The following is a 15,886-nucleotide window of genomic DNA, read 5'->3' on the forward strand; positions in this document are numbered from 1 at the left end:
ATACTTGGTATAAATATAATTGATACTTTAAATGTTTATACAATAAGTAAATATTTAATAACGCTAATACTGAGAAATTCATAAAAAGAAATTCAGACTTAAAAATTATAATTGATAATTACTATACATATTTTTATTACAATTGCATACTTTTTAAAAAAAATCCTTAACCACGCAATTAAGATAAAGTAGTATATGCTACAGTTAAATATGATAAAAGTTATAAAATATGAAGTTTCAGATTTACATTTACCAATATTATTTTTTGGCAATAGGTAATATTTTGTGTGAATAATAATTAGAAATTAATATCAAATTTTCTAACTCTGTTTCATAAAACAATAATTTTGACACATCTTATTTAAGAGAAATTAGACTGTAAAGGTAATATTTAAAGATTCTCTTTGTGGGTGTTTTTCTATAAATCTTGTTGTTTTTTAATAAGAATTTATCGAGACACCAACATAAGCGTGGCCTTGATAAAAAGAACTTTTCAACTGAACATAAGGAATTTTTTAGTATCGTCTATAATTATTTAGCGGTCTTTGTGACCATTTCATGTCTTAATAGCATTTAAAAGTTGAGTGGGAGTACTATTTCCTTAAGTATTTATTACGACGTATCTGAGGTGTATATGTATGTCCATTAATATGTAAGTGCTCGTACAACCAAAGAAGCAAATGCTCTTATCCATCATTTTGTTTTGACGTACAGTTTAGAATAATAATATTAATTGTTTATTAATAACATTATTTAAAGAGCTTTAAAGTAAAAAATAGAAAGTTTTTGAATGTGGGATGAGATTGAATAAAATTCTTTTTACATCAGTTTCTTCCTATCGTTTTGCGATAATTAAAAGCGTGAATGTTTAAAACAACAAAATATATATTTTTTTACTATCGATTTAGCAAGAGATAAAGAAACTTGTTTGGCCCAAATTATTGATAAAGTAAGAATAACATATTAGATTGTATTTTTAGATCTCAGCATTGATGTAAGAAACAACATGTATGCATCCAGACACGTATGTGGAAAAAATCACCGTAATTCATTATATGTTTGAATAACTAATTTCTGCCGCATATCATATATGTGATAAGAAGCAGCAGTCTCTATTGAATGGATCACATTTATTCACTTCATGACCATCGTTTATTTTTTATAATTATATATAAATATATATATATATATATAGGTATACATATTTGTATATTATGTAGGATATCATATATATATCTATATATGGTATAATTGTAAATATATCTATGCATTTTTAAAGACTAAATGATAATGTTGACTATTGTTGACTTAATATCTAAAATAATAGTGTGTTAATTAAAACATGATAGATCTTCTTTACTTTGCTAAAACAATTCAGTTTATATTAAATATTGCCAAAACATTGCTTATATAGTTTGAAATGTTTTTATTCATTTTAGTAATATGATTATGTATAATAAAAATATTTTCTAGCCTCATATAGTATATACATATTTTTTTGAGTAAAATGATTATAAGATGTTTTAGTCTGTTTATATTTGGAATGGGTTTACGTTTTATTATGATGTAAAAGTTATATTTTATGCATTTCCATTATAGATTAATAATAAAACAGACAGTTATTCATTCTGTTGCTCGAAATTTATAAGATCTCTCTCTCTCTCTCTCTCTCTCTTTACCATAGGATTATTATATGTACGCATTTCTCTTATATTTATTAAACGACGCTATACTTTTTTATTCTATAAATGCATTTTAAAAAATATCAATAATCGTTAAGAATAATGCGCAAAAATGAATGAAGAAAAATTGTTATCATGAAAATATTATTTCATCATTATATTGTTGTTGAAACATACTGGTATAATAAATAATACATTTAATATTCTGAAATAACGTTACCCTTACCAATGCTTTTAAATTAAATCATACGAAGTCATGATCTTATCTTTCAGCAATCACGCAATAGAGGAAGTAAAATAATAAAAATCTAGAATTTCCAACAAATAGATAAACTGCAAGCGTTGTTGGAAGATAATTTAAAAAATAGCGCTTTCGCTTGATCAGTTCTAACAACGAAACCTATGCCTTCGTTTCTAAGAATATTGCCTTTGATGTTAAATCGTGACGTCAATCATGTAGCAATTCTTGAACTTGGTAAGTTGGTATACCGTTAGAAGAAACACACAATAATTATAAGATATTATTAAGATAAATTTCTTGAATTCCTGTCTTTCTATCGATTATCAAACGATGATTGGAAGTATTAATATTTCTTAATCCTTCTTAAAACCGACCTATTAACTAAGTGCATTTACAAGCCGTTATATTGGCAACCCTGTCGATTGATCGTAATACTTTTACCCAGAATGTGGTATCACATATATATGTTCTCTTATTCTTGGGCCACTCTCGGGGAATGTAAACAGAATTTTTTCGTAGAAATTAAGTGACCCGGCCGATTTACACGATTACGTTGTGTGTAGGAATTACGAACTGTGATAATTGCGTCCGATAAGGTTTGAACCTTTAATGAAAAAACAATAATACATTTGGGTAAGGCGTTTACTATACGTCGAAGAAAGTATTAATACCCAGCGGGTAAAACGAGTTTGCTCCTTTCGTCTCTCTTACTCGTGCGCTTTGTCTGTGTACGTTAGTGTGTGTGCGCGCCTTTCAAGAAGTATAATACACGGTAAAATGGAGTGTAACACGAAAACGGATTATTTAGATTTCATAGAATTGCAATGAGAGATAGAGAGAGATTTGACAGCGTCAAGTCGAGGGTGAGTTACTCTCTCTTGCTCTTGTTCCATCCAAGTTCTTGGACTTTCCCATGAGCGTGAAGTTTCACCTCCCCCTCTATTCAGCTTAACAAACCTTCCTTCTAGTATCTATAACTTCATCTCTTCTCTTCCATCTCAATCATTTTCTTTATATTTGAATCTTTTCTTGTAATAGCATGCGTCAAATGGCAAAGATAAAATAATATAATTTATAATAAATTTTTCTTTTGTTAGTAAGAAACCATCAATGGAGGCATGTCTCTTTCCTTTACCATGAGACTCTCACACGCTCCTACATATGTGGTTGTGTCTATATGTGTATATGTACACGCTCGTGCAAATATGCGTATCTTGAGAACGTACGCATTGTTGATCTCACGTTGTGTTCTCTTTCTCTAATGTACAACCGTATGTGCTCGTGTTTATAATATACTCGTATTCTTCGCAGATCGGACAATTTTTTTAACCAGTTAATGTTCGCGGAAGCACGCACAATACTACGCGTCTGCTCGTACATAATACTCACGAGCGTGTAGTATTACATTGATACACAATTACTTAACATTCATATACACATACAAATACGTTTGATAAAACATTCATTACATCTACGCATATATATATATATTCATTCATTTAGATTATAAATTAAAATAATGGATCGGACTTCCAACAACTCTCCATTTTCTTTTCATTTTTCTCTTCAAAGCAAATTATATTTCAAATATTTATTTCTCCTGTAATATGCAATATTTATATTAGTGAATTTTAATCACTAGATGACTGCTTATAGTGTAATCAATTCATAATATTAATTAAATTTATTTTTACCTCATATATAGAGCAATTGGCATTATACTTGATATTATAGTAATATGAATTTATCAATACGAACGCCAATGTGTAAATTAATTTATAATCAGATTTATAATTGAAATCTTCGATATTTTTTATATTTTACCTTCTTCAAACGATTCCAGTAAATAAAATGAAAGAATCATTGTTTTATGTGTAGATGGATTATGAACCTTTTTTTAAATTTCTTTTGATTCTTTATTTGATCTCTTATCCTATCATGTGGTAGTTGCATGCAAGCTTTCATGCATAACACATCTTTTACCATTCATAAGTTAATATTATGATAGTGGTATGACTTTTCTTGAAAGTTTTTATACAAAATTATATCATTAACTAAAAGTTCAGGTACATTTTTATTATATTTTTTAAAACACATTTAATAAAAATCAAGAATTTATTTTATAAGATATCGTTTTGAGATAATTTATTTATTTTTTAGTGATGGGAGCTAAATATGTCTTCAAATACAGCATATTTTGGAAGACATCCTCAAGAAATGAATCGAGTTTCATTAGTAAAATCAAAAACTATATTGAATCATGATAAATGTCAGTTTGCTGATGCACATAGTACGTCTAAAATTTGTAAGGACAACATAGACCCAACAAATCATGGTTGCACAGACAGAACTTATTTGTTGTACCATAAGGACAGAACACATTTAAAAAATGATTCAACTGATTGTCCGGTATACGACAAATGTGAAAGTAAAATGTGCTCCATTTGTCAGTGTTCATTGGAAAAAGAAGTTAAATGTTTTACGTGTAAATGTGAAATAAGGCAAAGTGATCATTGTGATTTAACGAAGAATTCTTTGTGCACGTGCAGCTATTTTAATTTGTTAAATAGATCTTCAGTAACAAGAGATTATTCCGATTATAGTTTAGATTTATCAGTTTTAAAATCAACAGATATTCAATGGAAGAGCTATACTTGGAGAGGAATTTTTATAATTATTATTGCTATGCTATGTACAAATATTTGCAATGCAGATCCCAGTAAGTGTGCAGTTGGCATAAGGACTCCTGGGTGTAAGTTTTATATATATATTTTTATAATACTTTTTATTATTTTATGTATATTTCTAATAATAAGATTATCTATATATTAATACAGTATATTTTCTAGCTAATATATTTTATTGATTAGTAATATTAAAAAGATATTAAAAACTATTAAATTACAATATATTAAATTATCCGCTATAAATTCATAGTCAAATTATTGATTAAGTTACAGTTTTTTTAAAGCATTACTACGATCCTATATTCTTAGTCTTCTAGAATTATAAATAAAATATGCTTCTTATTTTCTCTTTTGGAATTCCAAAGTTGAGCCAAATGCATATATCTATATTTAATGCAGGGAAAATACAGTTCCAGATTCAGGCTCAAATGAGTACTGTTAAGTTTAAATAAATATTAATTATAAACATTATTTTGTTAGGATTATGCTTATTGCAATTTATATATTAAAAGCAAACATTTGCAAAACATTGCATATCAAATAAATATTTATTTTTTCAAGAAAGTAATTTTTAATGATTATATATAAAATATATTTTTATTTTCAATAATAATATTTAAAGCATCATACAATGAATTATTTTACTTTATTTTATATTTATAAATTTTATAGGATAATATTAACACCTTGTATTGTCATTTGATACGTGAAGTTCCGTGGCAATGTGTCGATTTTATATTTCTTATTTCTTTTATTTTTCCCGTAAGGTTTGCCACGAGTAGGATTAGTGTTTATCATATTTGTTTATAATAAATAATATTTTTTTATTTTCTAGGGACTGAACCACATGGTGATATTGTTCTTGAACATGGTGATTCTTTGGAAATTCGTTGTATATTAAATAAAACATATATAGACCTTGAATATCCTGGAAAGAATTCTTCTGATTTGGTATTCTTTCGCAACATGAAAGAAATGGAACCAGAATATATTACTATTGAGAATGAAACAACAATATTAATGAAAGTAGAGCGACCATCACCTGCAGAAGATATGTACTATTGTAAATTGAGACTATCTGATGATGATAATCAACATTTAGCAGTCTGTTTGAATAAAGTTGTTATTGGTTGTAAGTATCTATTTTATTATTATCTTCTCATATACTAGAAATGCTACGTTACAGTTAGAAGTTTGTTAATATGTTTCTTATTTGTTTTAAATTGATTATCTTGAAAAATTTTAATAGATACTTTATTTAGTTATAAGATAAATTTTATATCTGCAATGAGTTTCCTATGAAAATGCGTCATTCATATAAGGTTATCTCTCTGGGTCAAAAGATATATAAAAACAAGACAGAGTATTGAATTCCCCTACTTATTAGTTTCCTGAACCTTGGCGCAATCCTGACACTTGACATGAGTATATCTTGGAAACTTTGAGATATCATCTTTTAAGATATCAACTTAAATTTATCTAGGAATAAAAAATTAAATGTATCTAGGAATTCAAATTCTATTATACATACAAATAATTCTAGGAAATATTTGATTTAATACTTAATTCAGTAATGTTATGTAAGATTTTTTTAATATATTTCTATATAACATATATCATTATTTAATTGATTAGAAATAATTAACATATTTATTATAAAATGATTTTTTTTTTGTGATTACATTTTAAGTTTGTTTATTATATTTTACTTGACAGTTAAACCCAAAGAGCCAGAAAACTTCACTTGTATATCTCACAATTGGGAAAATTTGATTTGTTCTTGGGATCCAGTGAAAAATTTTGTTACTACGAGATTTACATTATTATTTAAGTTACCTGGGAGAGCAGGAGGCCGGAAATTATTTCCTTGTCCGAAACAAAATAAACCAAATACTTGTTTATGGGATGCATCTACAAATCCAATATACAGACAACCATATGAGTATTACTCATTCATATTAAATATAGAAAATATGCTGGGAAATTTGAATGTATCATATAAATTTCATCATTTTGCTCATGGTTTGTAACTATACATTTATGTTATAATTATTTTTAATAATAATTTCAATTAGTAAGATTTTTTTATACTACCTACTAAGTACAGACAGTAGACATTCTAGGATCTCTATTATCTGCCTATTTATATTTTACAGTTATACCGGCAAAACCAGCAAATTTATCAGTAGTTAATAAAACAGAAAAAAGTGCAATGTTGCACTGGAGTGTGCCATTTCCGATGCAAAATTTTCCACCTGGTTTGCATCACAGAATTACTTATCAAAATCAATGGGAAAATGAAGAAGATTGGAAGGTAAGATTATACATTATAAATAAACATAAAGTATTAAATACAGTATTACGTTATATATTTTTGTAATTATGATGTTTCCAGGTTATCAATATTACAAATGATATACATGCGGTCAAAAGATATTACAATCTTACTGGGCTGAATTATTCTAATACTGGTTATGATATTCGTGTTTACATGAAAAGTGCAGTAGCAGTAGGGGAAGATAAATGGAGTGAATTCAGTGGTATTACATTTAGAACACCAGCTGAATGTAAGATAATTTTCAGTTATTAGTTTTGTAGATTATTTATGTAATTATACATATATATATATATATATTTATACATATTCATAATATTATTAGTGCCTGCATTACCACCACGTACTGATATTGGAAGTTTTGAAATAGCAGAGAATACATTATACAGAGATATATATCTGTATTGGCAAACTATACCATCGCATTTGGAAAATGGTAAAAATTTTAGATATCAGATTTATTCTGTTGAAGAAAATGGACGAAAAGTAGAACTTTTACCAAATGAAACAACCAAAACATATGCAAAATACAAAGGGATAAATTTATACAGTACTTATCGCTTTGAACTTGTTTCAATGAATTTAGTGGGTATGAGTAAAGGAAGATCTCAAATAATTGTGCCAAGCAAATATGACAGTAAGAATATAAAAATATATTTTATATACAAATAGAGCTTAATACAATACAATAGAGCTTAATACAATTAATATTGAATTAATTTTAGCTCCACCTGAACCTATAGCATTTACTAAAATTGCATTTGACGGAGGTTTATATGAATTATCATGGAAACCACCTGTTACGAATACAGAAATTACAAATTATACTATATTTTGGTGCAATAATGAACGCGATCGACCTTATCAATGCACAGTATGTATCATTTTTTATATTATTAATATCTTAAAAAACAATTCTTCATAGCTAATAATTTAATAACATTATAGGGTTATTTGGATTGGGTCCATGTATCAAAGAATACTACAGTTTATAATATGACTGTACCTAATGCAAAACTAGTGTATCAGTTTGCAATTTCGGTAAATACAAAAAAAGGCAGTAGTGGAATGGTTTGGTCATCGTGTACAGTGATTCATAATAAAGTTGTAGGTAAAATGAAATCTGTATGGATAAATCATATTGATTCTGATTATATTGATGCTGGATGGAAAATGGATTGTTCTGATCGTATTGGCATTATAGAAAAATATACTATTTATTACTGTCCTATAGTATCTCCATTAAACATTAATTGTAAAGGTCCTAAATTAAATAAAACAATTAAAGCAGATCCACAAACAATACGTGGCTCAGTGCGTGGATTAAAACCTTATACTACATATATGATAGCTGTATCTGTAACAACAAAAAATGGAGAAAGTCTACATAGTGATCCTTTATTCAACACAACTCTTGAAGCTGCACCAAGTACACCGCCAAAAGATGTTACAATTGTTAATGTTACAAACACAACAATGTTTATAACATGGAAACCACCTGATGCGATGAATGGTGTACTTAGATATTATAAAGTTTATTACAATGGTTATGTGCAAAAAGTTGAAGAAGCTAATCATATTGAATTAAAAGAACTCTTAGCATACAAAAATTACAGTGTTAATGTTGTTGCTTGTACTGTGGCTTGTAGTGTAAAATCTCCAACAATTTATAAAGTCACGGAAATAGGTGTACCTGGAAAAATTTTTATACCAAATGTACGATTTATGAATTCGAGTCAAGTTATGATAAAATGGTCTAAACCACAAAATTCAGCTGGTCATTTAGATTATTACGAAATATCTTCTAGTGATGGTGAAATTCAAAATAGTACAAAAACTGGTAAGATAAATTTAATATATTTATACAAATTAAACAAAATATCATATTGTATAAATTAATCATATAATAATCAATACAAATTGCAGAAGCCCAGATACCTATTCCTAATTGTAAAACTGTTGGTAAAGAAAAACTTTACCAATTTCGTGTAAGAGCAGTTAATATAGCTCCAAGTAACACTTATTTGAAAGGACCTTGGTCAGATCCCGGAGAAGGAAATTGTTACAGTGATGGTGATTATTATTTCTATTATATTATCAATCTATTGTTCGACGTTTTTAATAATATCTAATGTACTTCTTTATGTTACAGGACCATCGTTTAAAGTTTGGGTAGTTATATGGATGATTGGTATTATAAGTGCTGTAGCTTTTATTTTTGGTATCGTATATACAACTAAGATGTAAGTAGAAATTCTTGTTTGTTGTTTATATAATTATTCTATTTTTAGTTTATCTATATTTTTTTATATGATGTGGGTTACTTTTTTTTTTTTAATATATTGTATTTCTTAAACTTTTAATTATAGAATGTGGCGTAAATGTAAGGCTATGCAAGATGTTGAAGTCCAATTACCACCAGGACTTGCACCAAATATGGTAAGGCATATTTCACAAATATATAGTAATACTGATATAATTAACTTCTCTTTTTATAATAATCTTTATTATTACAGAAATTACTTCAAAAAGGGGGAGAGCAACATATACGACAATCTTCTGCTGATTCAAGTGGATGTTCAAGTGGACAAGAATCTGTTACATCTTCCCTTACATCAAATTCGCGAGTTTCTAGTGACAGTGGAACAGAAATAGATCCAATACCAATCACACCTAACAAATTACTTGAAACTTTACCAGTGTGGGAAGGCTCATCTAGCCTTCGTCAGAGAAATATTAGTGTTACTAGACCTGCGCTAGTAACAGAAACTGCTCGTTGGGATTCTTATGTGGCAAAATCTGCAGAACCAATAATAGGAGACACATCATCTTTAGCAAGATCAACTCCTAATTTAACTGATACTACAGGTTACACTACTTCTCAGCATACGTGGTCCTCAACAGGGTATATTAGCATGCCTTCATCTGAAGAATTATCCAGTAATCCAAGTTTGGTTCCCAAAGAACCTTTCAATGCTAACAGTTTCATTACAAACGAAGGAGCTTCTAAACCTATGATATCTGAATCAGAAGAAAATGCAGAAATGATTGAAACTGTTAGCAATAAACCGGAGAAAAAACTCATTAATCCTTATACAGCTTTAGCTTATCTAGAACAGATAGAAAAAGATAAAAAAGTTACAGACTCATTTCGTGATATCGACAACATGGAATTTACGGAACGAAACAAATTAACATCTGAAACTATAATGCCACTTACTATTTCAGATAAAACTTATAAGCCATATGTACAAACAGGTATAATAGATATGTTAAGACAACCTCTTAATATGAGTAATACGGATCCTAAGAGAAGTACGACATCTACTTCATTTGCTACGACATCTTTAACAGATTCTTGTAATAAACCATTCGTTTCTTCTTTTGTAAATCCAACCACGATAACACAAAATCTGATTGATTCATCATCAAAATCATATGTTGCTGTGGCATCAGTATCTGAAATTATAAAAAAGTCAAATACTGCAATTAGTTCATTAAATTCCTCGAAAAAATCATGTGCTCCGTGTACTACTACAGATGGAACATCAAAACCATATGTTCTTGCAACATCTGTTCTTCAAATGCTACAACGGCAAAAAGAGAAAACAGAAACTCCAAAATCAGAAATACATGAAAATAAAAATGATGATTCTTTGGCATCATTTCCTATATACTGGCGATCAAGTGAAAATTTAAAACCAAGTAAAGAGTTGGGTACTGATAAAATGATACTTGAAACTAATAAAAGCTCTGGATACGTAACCATTGCTGAAAATCCTAAATTAGATCAACAAATAGTACCATCTACAACATCGACATCTTATATACAACATGACAGATTTAATAAGCCATTGCCACAAAATACTGTTGGCCAGTCATCAGACGAACAATATTGTAAAGTGACAGTTGTGCCAAGTACAATGCAATGAGAAGAAGTAAATTAACTTTTGATGGTTATAAAATGTATACTTTATGTTTCAAGACTTCCTTTATAGTGGAGATAAAATGAAATTAATCATATGGTACAATAAAACAATGTATTCATAGGTACTTGAAGAATGCAGTTGAACATAGTTTATTTATAATTTAAAGAAATGCAGTAATTTTATGACTGGTTAGCACTCGAGGAAGCATCTTTTAAATTTCCGTCAAAGATGAAGATGTGGAAATATTGTGCATCTTGATAAGGATCCTGATGCACAATATTTTGTATAAATAACACAATATTAGTGATTCGTGTACATATTAATCCTTTTTGCCGCAAAAGAATAATGCAGTGCGTGGGTCAAAACAAACAACGCAATCGCCCGTGAAACAAGTTCAAGCTACTAGCGTATCTGAATGTTTGCCTGTAATTTGGTCCATGTATCAGATTCGTTGTTCTTATGCTTGGCCTGTAATTTATACCATGAATTAAACTCGTGGTTTTCACATTTGGTACCTCATCGATACCACAAGTCAGATTCGTGGTAATAGCAGAAGGGATTAAATACTAAGTGCCCTCACTTGTGAAAATATGTACAAAATGTATTACTTTTGTATCATATATTTTCTGATGAAAGGGTCTTTTAGATATAAGACATAATAATATGAATAAAGTAAGTAAATTATGTGACACGATTTTATTGATAGTTTACTGCTATCACAATAATCAAATTGTTATTTAAGCGTCAATATATTATCATAAGAATGATGTTTTTCGAGTAAATTAGATTAATAACATTAATCAGTATATTTTAAAGAACTATACAATTTTAACAGAAAATTTACTTTGATGTTACATGAAATTAATCGAAAATAATTAATCACAGATTTATATTATCCTTGTTATGGATAGTAATGTGCATACTAATATTCTTCTTGAATCATATACTTCCAACAAATAATGAAGCAAGCAAATATGTAAAAAATATTTTACTTATTCTTCAACAGTGCAATCCATATATAGAGATGTTATTTTAGAATAAAAGTTAACAAATTTTTATTCGTATTATCGTCCATCAAATAAATTATATTAAAACTCACATTACATGCTGCTATTTACATATGTAAATTGTTCAATTGTAGATATAACTTTTATTGTTTTTCTATGATATTTTATTATCATTAATAGCAACTAGCAAAGTTAACAAAACAAATAAGTAAATATCTTATATAAATAAGAATTAATTCAGAATAAATGAAAAAATCAATTATACATTGTTAATCATGAAAAATCATTTAGTAGAGATTTTATACATTATAATCAGCAATGTGATAAGAACTCTATTCTAACAAAGTTTTGAATAACGCAATGCCATTAAAAGTCATACAAAACGAGCAAGAATATATGTATGCATACTTTAAACTAGTCATTGACAGAGTACGCGAGTTTTTACAACCAGGTCTTCTTTTTATGTCATATATATTACTATTACTGCTTTTGAAGAAAAACGTATTATTAGTAAATACTTTGCTTTGTATATTATTTACATAATGATACGAATATTGGCAAAATAATTATTACATATATATGTAATTATTTATATAGTATATAATATTATATATAAATACATTCAAAATTGGGGTAATATTTTATTAAGATTTACTTTGCACAAATATTTATTTTTTATATTGATTAATATCATTACAAGTTTGAAATATAACTTTATTCCTATTTGGCACGCTATAAAATATAATTAGCACAAAATCATACTTGAATAAAAAAAGGCCTGGAACTTTTATAGTTGAGCAATTTTACAAGTTCAAACAATATTATATTTTACAAAAAAATTGTTGTGACTGTTAAATATATTTGAACTTGAGAAATATATTGTTTGTACTTGTGAAATATGATCTACTAATTAATAGGAATAAAAAAGGCTGGACTTTATAGTTGAGCAATTTTACAAGTTCAAACAATATAATATTTTACAAAAAAATTGTTGTGACTGTTAAATATATTTGAACTTGAGAAATATATTGTTTGTACTTGTGAAATATGATCTACTTAATTACATAGATGAATTATCCATCTATGTAATTCTGACAAAAACGAGCTTATGTGCACTCGTATGTTGGTATTATTAACGAGCTGCGAATGTGTAATCCAATATGTGTATTACGCAAATGCTACTTAGTTTTTAATCATGTTAAGTGTATAGAATATAATGCCCGACTTTTAAATCAAAGAATGTATGTTTCTATATGGTTAATGAAAAATTGGAAAATCACAGTATTGGACATAAGCTATAAATGAGAAAAAAATCATGAAAAACATTTGACACTCGATACAAGTGGACTATAAAGATTTGTACATTTTTATAAACATCGAATTGTTCATTATATTATAATTAATACTATGCTGTCCGCATGTTTAATCGAAATTGTTTTGTTTGGCGCCGGTAGGACTGACTAAGATCATTTTGCTTGTCGCCGACGGTTTTTGAAATTAAATTTCTTTTTAATATTTCCCATGTGTAATTTAATTATTTATTTTGTTTGTAATATCTCTTCTTTGACATATTTTCTAAGTGGACTGTTTTTTTATGCGGTCTCTCATGGCACCACAATGGTGTCATCAAAGCTTGCCGAATTGTTTTGCGCATGGCCCCAATCTGGGACTACCGGACGGCATAGTATTAACATAAAAATGATATACAGTATAATTAAAAATCGATAAATGATATTTATGTATCACATGTAAAATTAATTAATTCTACATTAAAACCTTAGGAAACGATTTTATATATAAAATGTATATAAAGAAAATTAAAAATGTATGCTGTTAGCATAGTAATTTTACAATATTTTAATAAGCAATTTGTGTGTGCAAATTATAGATTTATTTCTCTACAAAAATTGATCAATAATCTTTTTGAAAAAAGAAAACCAGACAAGAGATTATATAATGAGCTATTTAAAAGAAGGTATATGCATAATATTGCAAATACCTACAGATATTAAATTAAATAAGTATTTTTTTGCTGTCTGGGGTTATAGATTAATTTAAGGACGTAATCAAGCTTATATATTAATACGTTTCACATATCCGCTCTGTACATATAAATATCTATTATTATCTATTTTTGTTACATATTTATAAAAAAGAAAATAGTACTTTATTACACAGTAAAAATATACACATTAGGCTAAATTGAAAAATATTTGGACTAAACAAAATATAGAACTACTGACATGCTATACATTTTTATAAGATGTACTTGTGTCAATGTTTTTATTTTTATTAATTTGCCTTTAACAAATCAGGCATGTATACAATGTCTATTATAATATTTTATTTTTGTATGTAATAATACGATTTTTCTAGAATTTAGTTAAATACTGAATAGATCTTTAAGATTTTTAATGTTTCTTTTCATTGTTTTATGGGGAGCTCCGTGTTATGAGAAAAAAATTCATTATAGCAAAATTGAATAGTTCTATGAACTTCAATCATGATAATTTATGACTGCAATATATATATATGACACATTTTCTAATATGAAAATGATGATAATTAAATCTTTGTGTAATCACCAGTGAAAGAATCAATTTATGTAAATATTATATATCTTTTACACTCTAAGTAAATCGACAAAGAATAACAGAATTTATAAATATTGTTGAGCTCCCTATATAAAGGAGTCGAAATGGTAGTGCGTTGGATTGTTGGATTGTTGAATTAATTAACCAGATATTATACATATATAATATCTATATGTGTTTAAACTATTTGCCATTTCTTTTATAAAGTATTCTAAATTTTCTGAATTGCTCATCTTAAAATTAATCTTATATCATTTTTTATTCAGATAATTCTAATGAGGTCTTGTACAGAGTACTGTAAAATATATTTTTACTACTTTTTTGGTTTTATTATTTATTTCTTATTACATAGATTGTGGTTATATTTAGTTTAATTTACTACGAAATAACAATTATGCCATTGTCTGTATGCCATGCCGTTAGAACTTGCCATTTTATGTTCTTTTAGTGTGTATATTCCAAAGTTATTTTATTTTCAATACTCGTACAGGAATTGTTTTAAATATTTACAAGAATTCTTGTAACTTATCTTTAAATATAATGCTGTCAATATGTGCTTCGAAAATAGTTACTTTATAATGATTATGCTGAAATATATCGACTATAATATTTGAACATTACGCTTTTGTTTTTAATTGCATATTGATTACCTCAAAGTAACAATTTGCTTGTGTATATTCACTGTGCTAATTTTTATAACTTTTTAGTCAAGCAACAATTTTGATTCGTATCATTTTTTAGCATTTCAAATTTACATATTATAATGATATATATCTATTCAAGGTAATAATTTAGGTTTCTTTTTAATAGCGTAAATGTTACAAAAATATCAATAATAATGGGGTATTATAATCAGGATGTTTAATATAATTTGAAAGTATATACTTCTATTGCATGATACTACGAGATGTCTATTGTCAAAAATGTAATCACAGATGCTTTCTTGCTGCTTATTGCTGAGATACTGTGTGTAAATTTATATTTTATGTTATATTTTTATTTTCTATTATTTTTTTGGTATGTATTATAATATTGGGATGGTTAGTAACTATTATTTTATTCTATTTTTTACAGTGTTCATACATATATGTATATATAAGGTACTTCCGTGCCTTTCCTATTGTGGTGTGAACATTATATATTACTTATTATTTTTTTAATTTAATTGAAGTCAATTATCTATTCTAAGACTTCACTTATTATTAACAATATTAAATATTGTTTTTAATTTACTATAATATTAATATAGCAAATTCAATTGTCCATTTCATCGCCTAATGATCAATATATCTTTCTATTCCGATTTTTGGCAAAGAATAAATGAGTACATAATTTATAATTTATTGCATAAGTTGCTGTCATTGTATCTATGCGTGTATAAAAATTTATTTGCAGATCATACAATTTTATA

General features: G+C 27.2%; 1 protein-coding gene and 1 long non-coding RNA gene across 3 annotated transcripts in view; both read left to right on the forward strand.

Annotated features, from left to right (window-relative positions):
• The window catches only part of LOC122514491, a 779,718-nt gene that overhangs the window by 131,258 nt on the left and 632,574 nt on the right, over positions 1-15,886 (forward strand). The gene's annotated exons all lie outside the window — the stretch shown is intronic.
• On the forward strand, positions 2,642-11,938 carry LOC122514466. Of its 2 annotated transcripts, none has more exons than XM_043631325.1 (13): positions 2,642-2,786; positions 4,084-4,675; positions 5,446-5,742; positions 6,327-6,632; positions 6,767-6,924; positions 7,006-7,177; positions 7,271-7,582; positions 7,671-7,819; positions 7,894-8,785; positions 8,872-9,018; positions 9,098-9,188; positions 9,315-9,384; positions 9,462-11,938. In XM_043631325.1, exons 2-13 carry the CDS (start codon positions 4,099-4,101, stop codon positions 10,875-10,877), a joined length of 4,587 nt encoding a protein of 1,528 aa, XP_043487260.1. In that variant the 5' UTR covers positions 2,642-2,786; positions 4,084-4,098; the 3' UTR covers positions 10,878-11,938. The 2 variants fall into 2 exon arrangements, with proteins under 2 accessions (XP_043487260.1, XP_043487261.1); XM_043631326.1 differs by lacking the exon at positions 2,642-2,786 and adding an exon at positions 3,799-3,989.

This window comes from Polistes fuscatus, unplaced genomic scaffold (genome assembly GCF_010416935.1).
Source record: "Polistes fuscatus isolate 324 unplaced genomic scaffold, CU_Pfus_HIC Scaffold15, whole genome shotgun sequence".
Taxonomy (NCBI): Eukaryota; Metazoa; Arthropoda; class Insecta; order Hymenoptera; family Vespidae; genus Polistes; species Polistes fuscatus.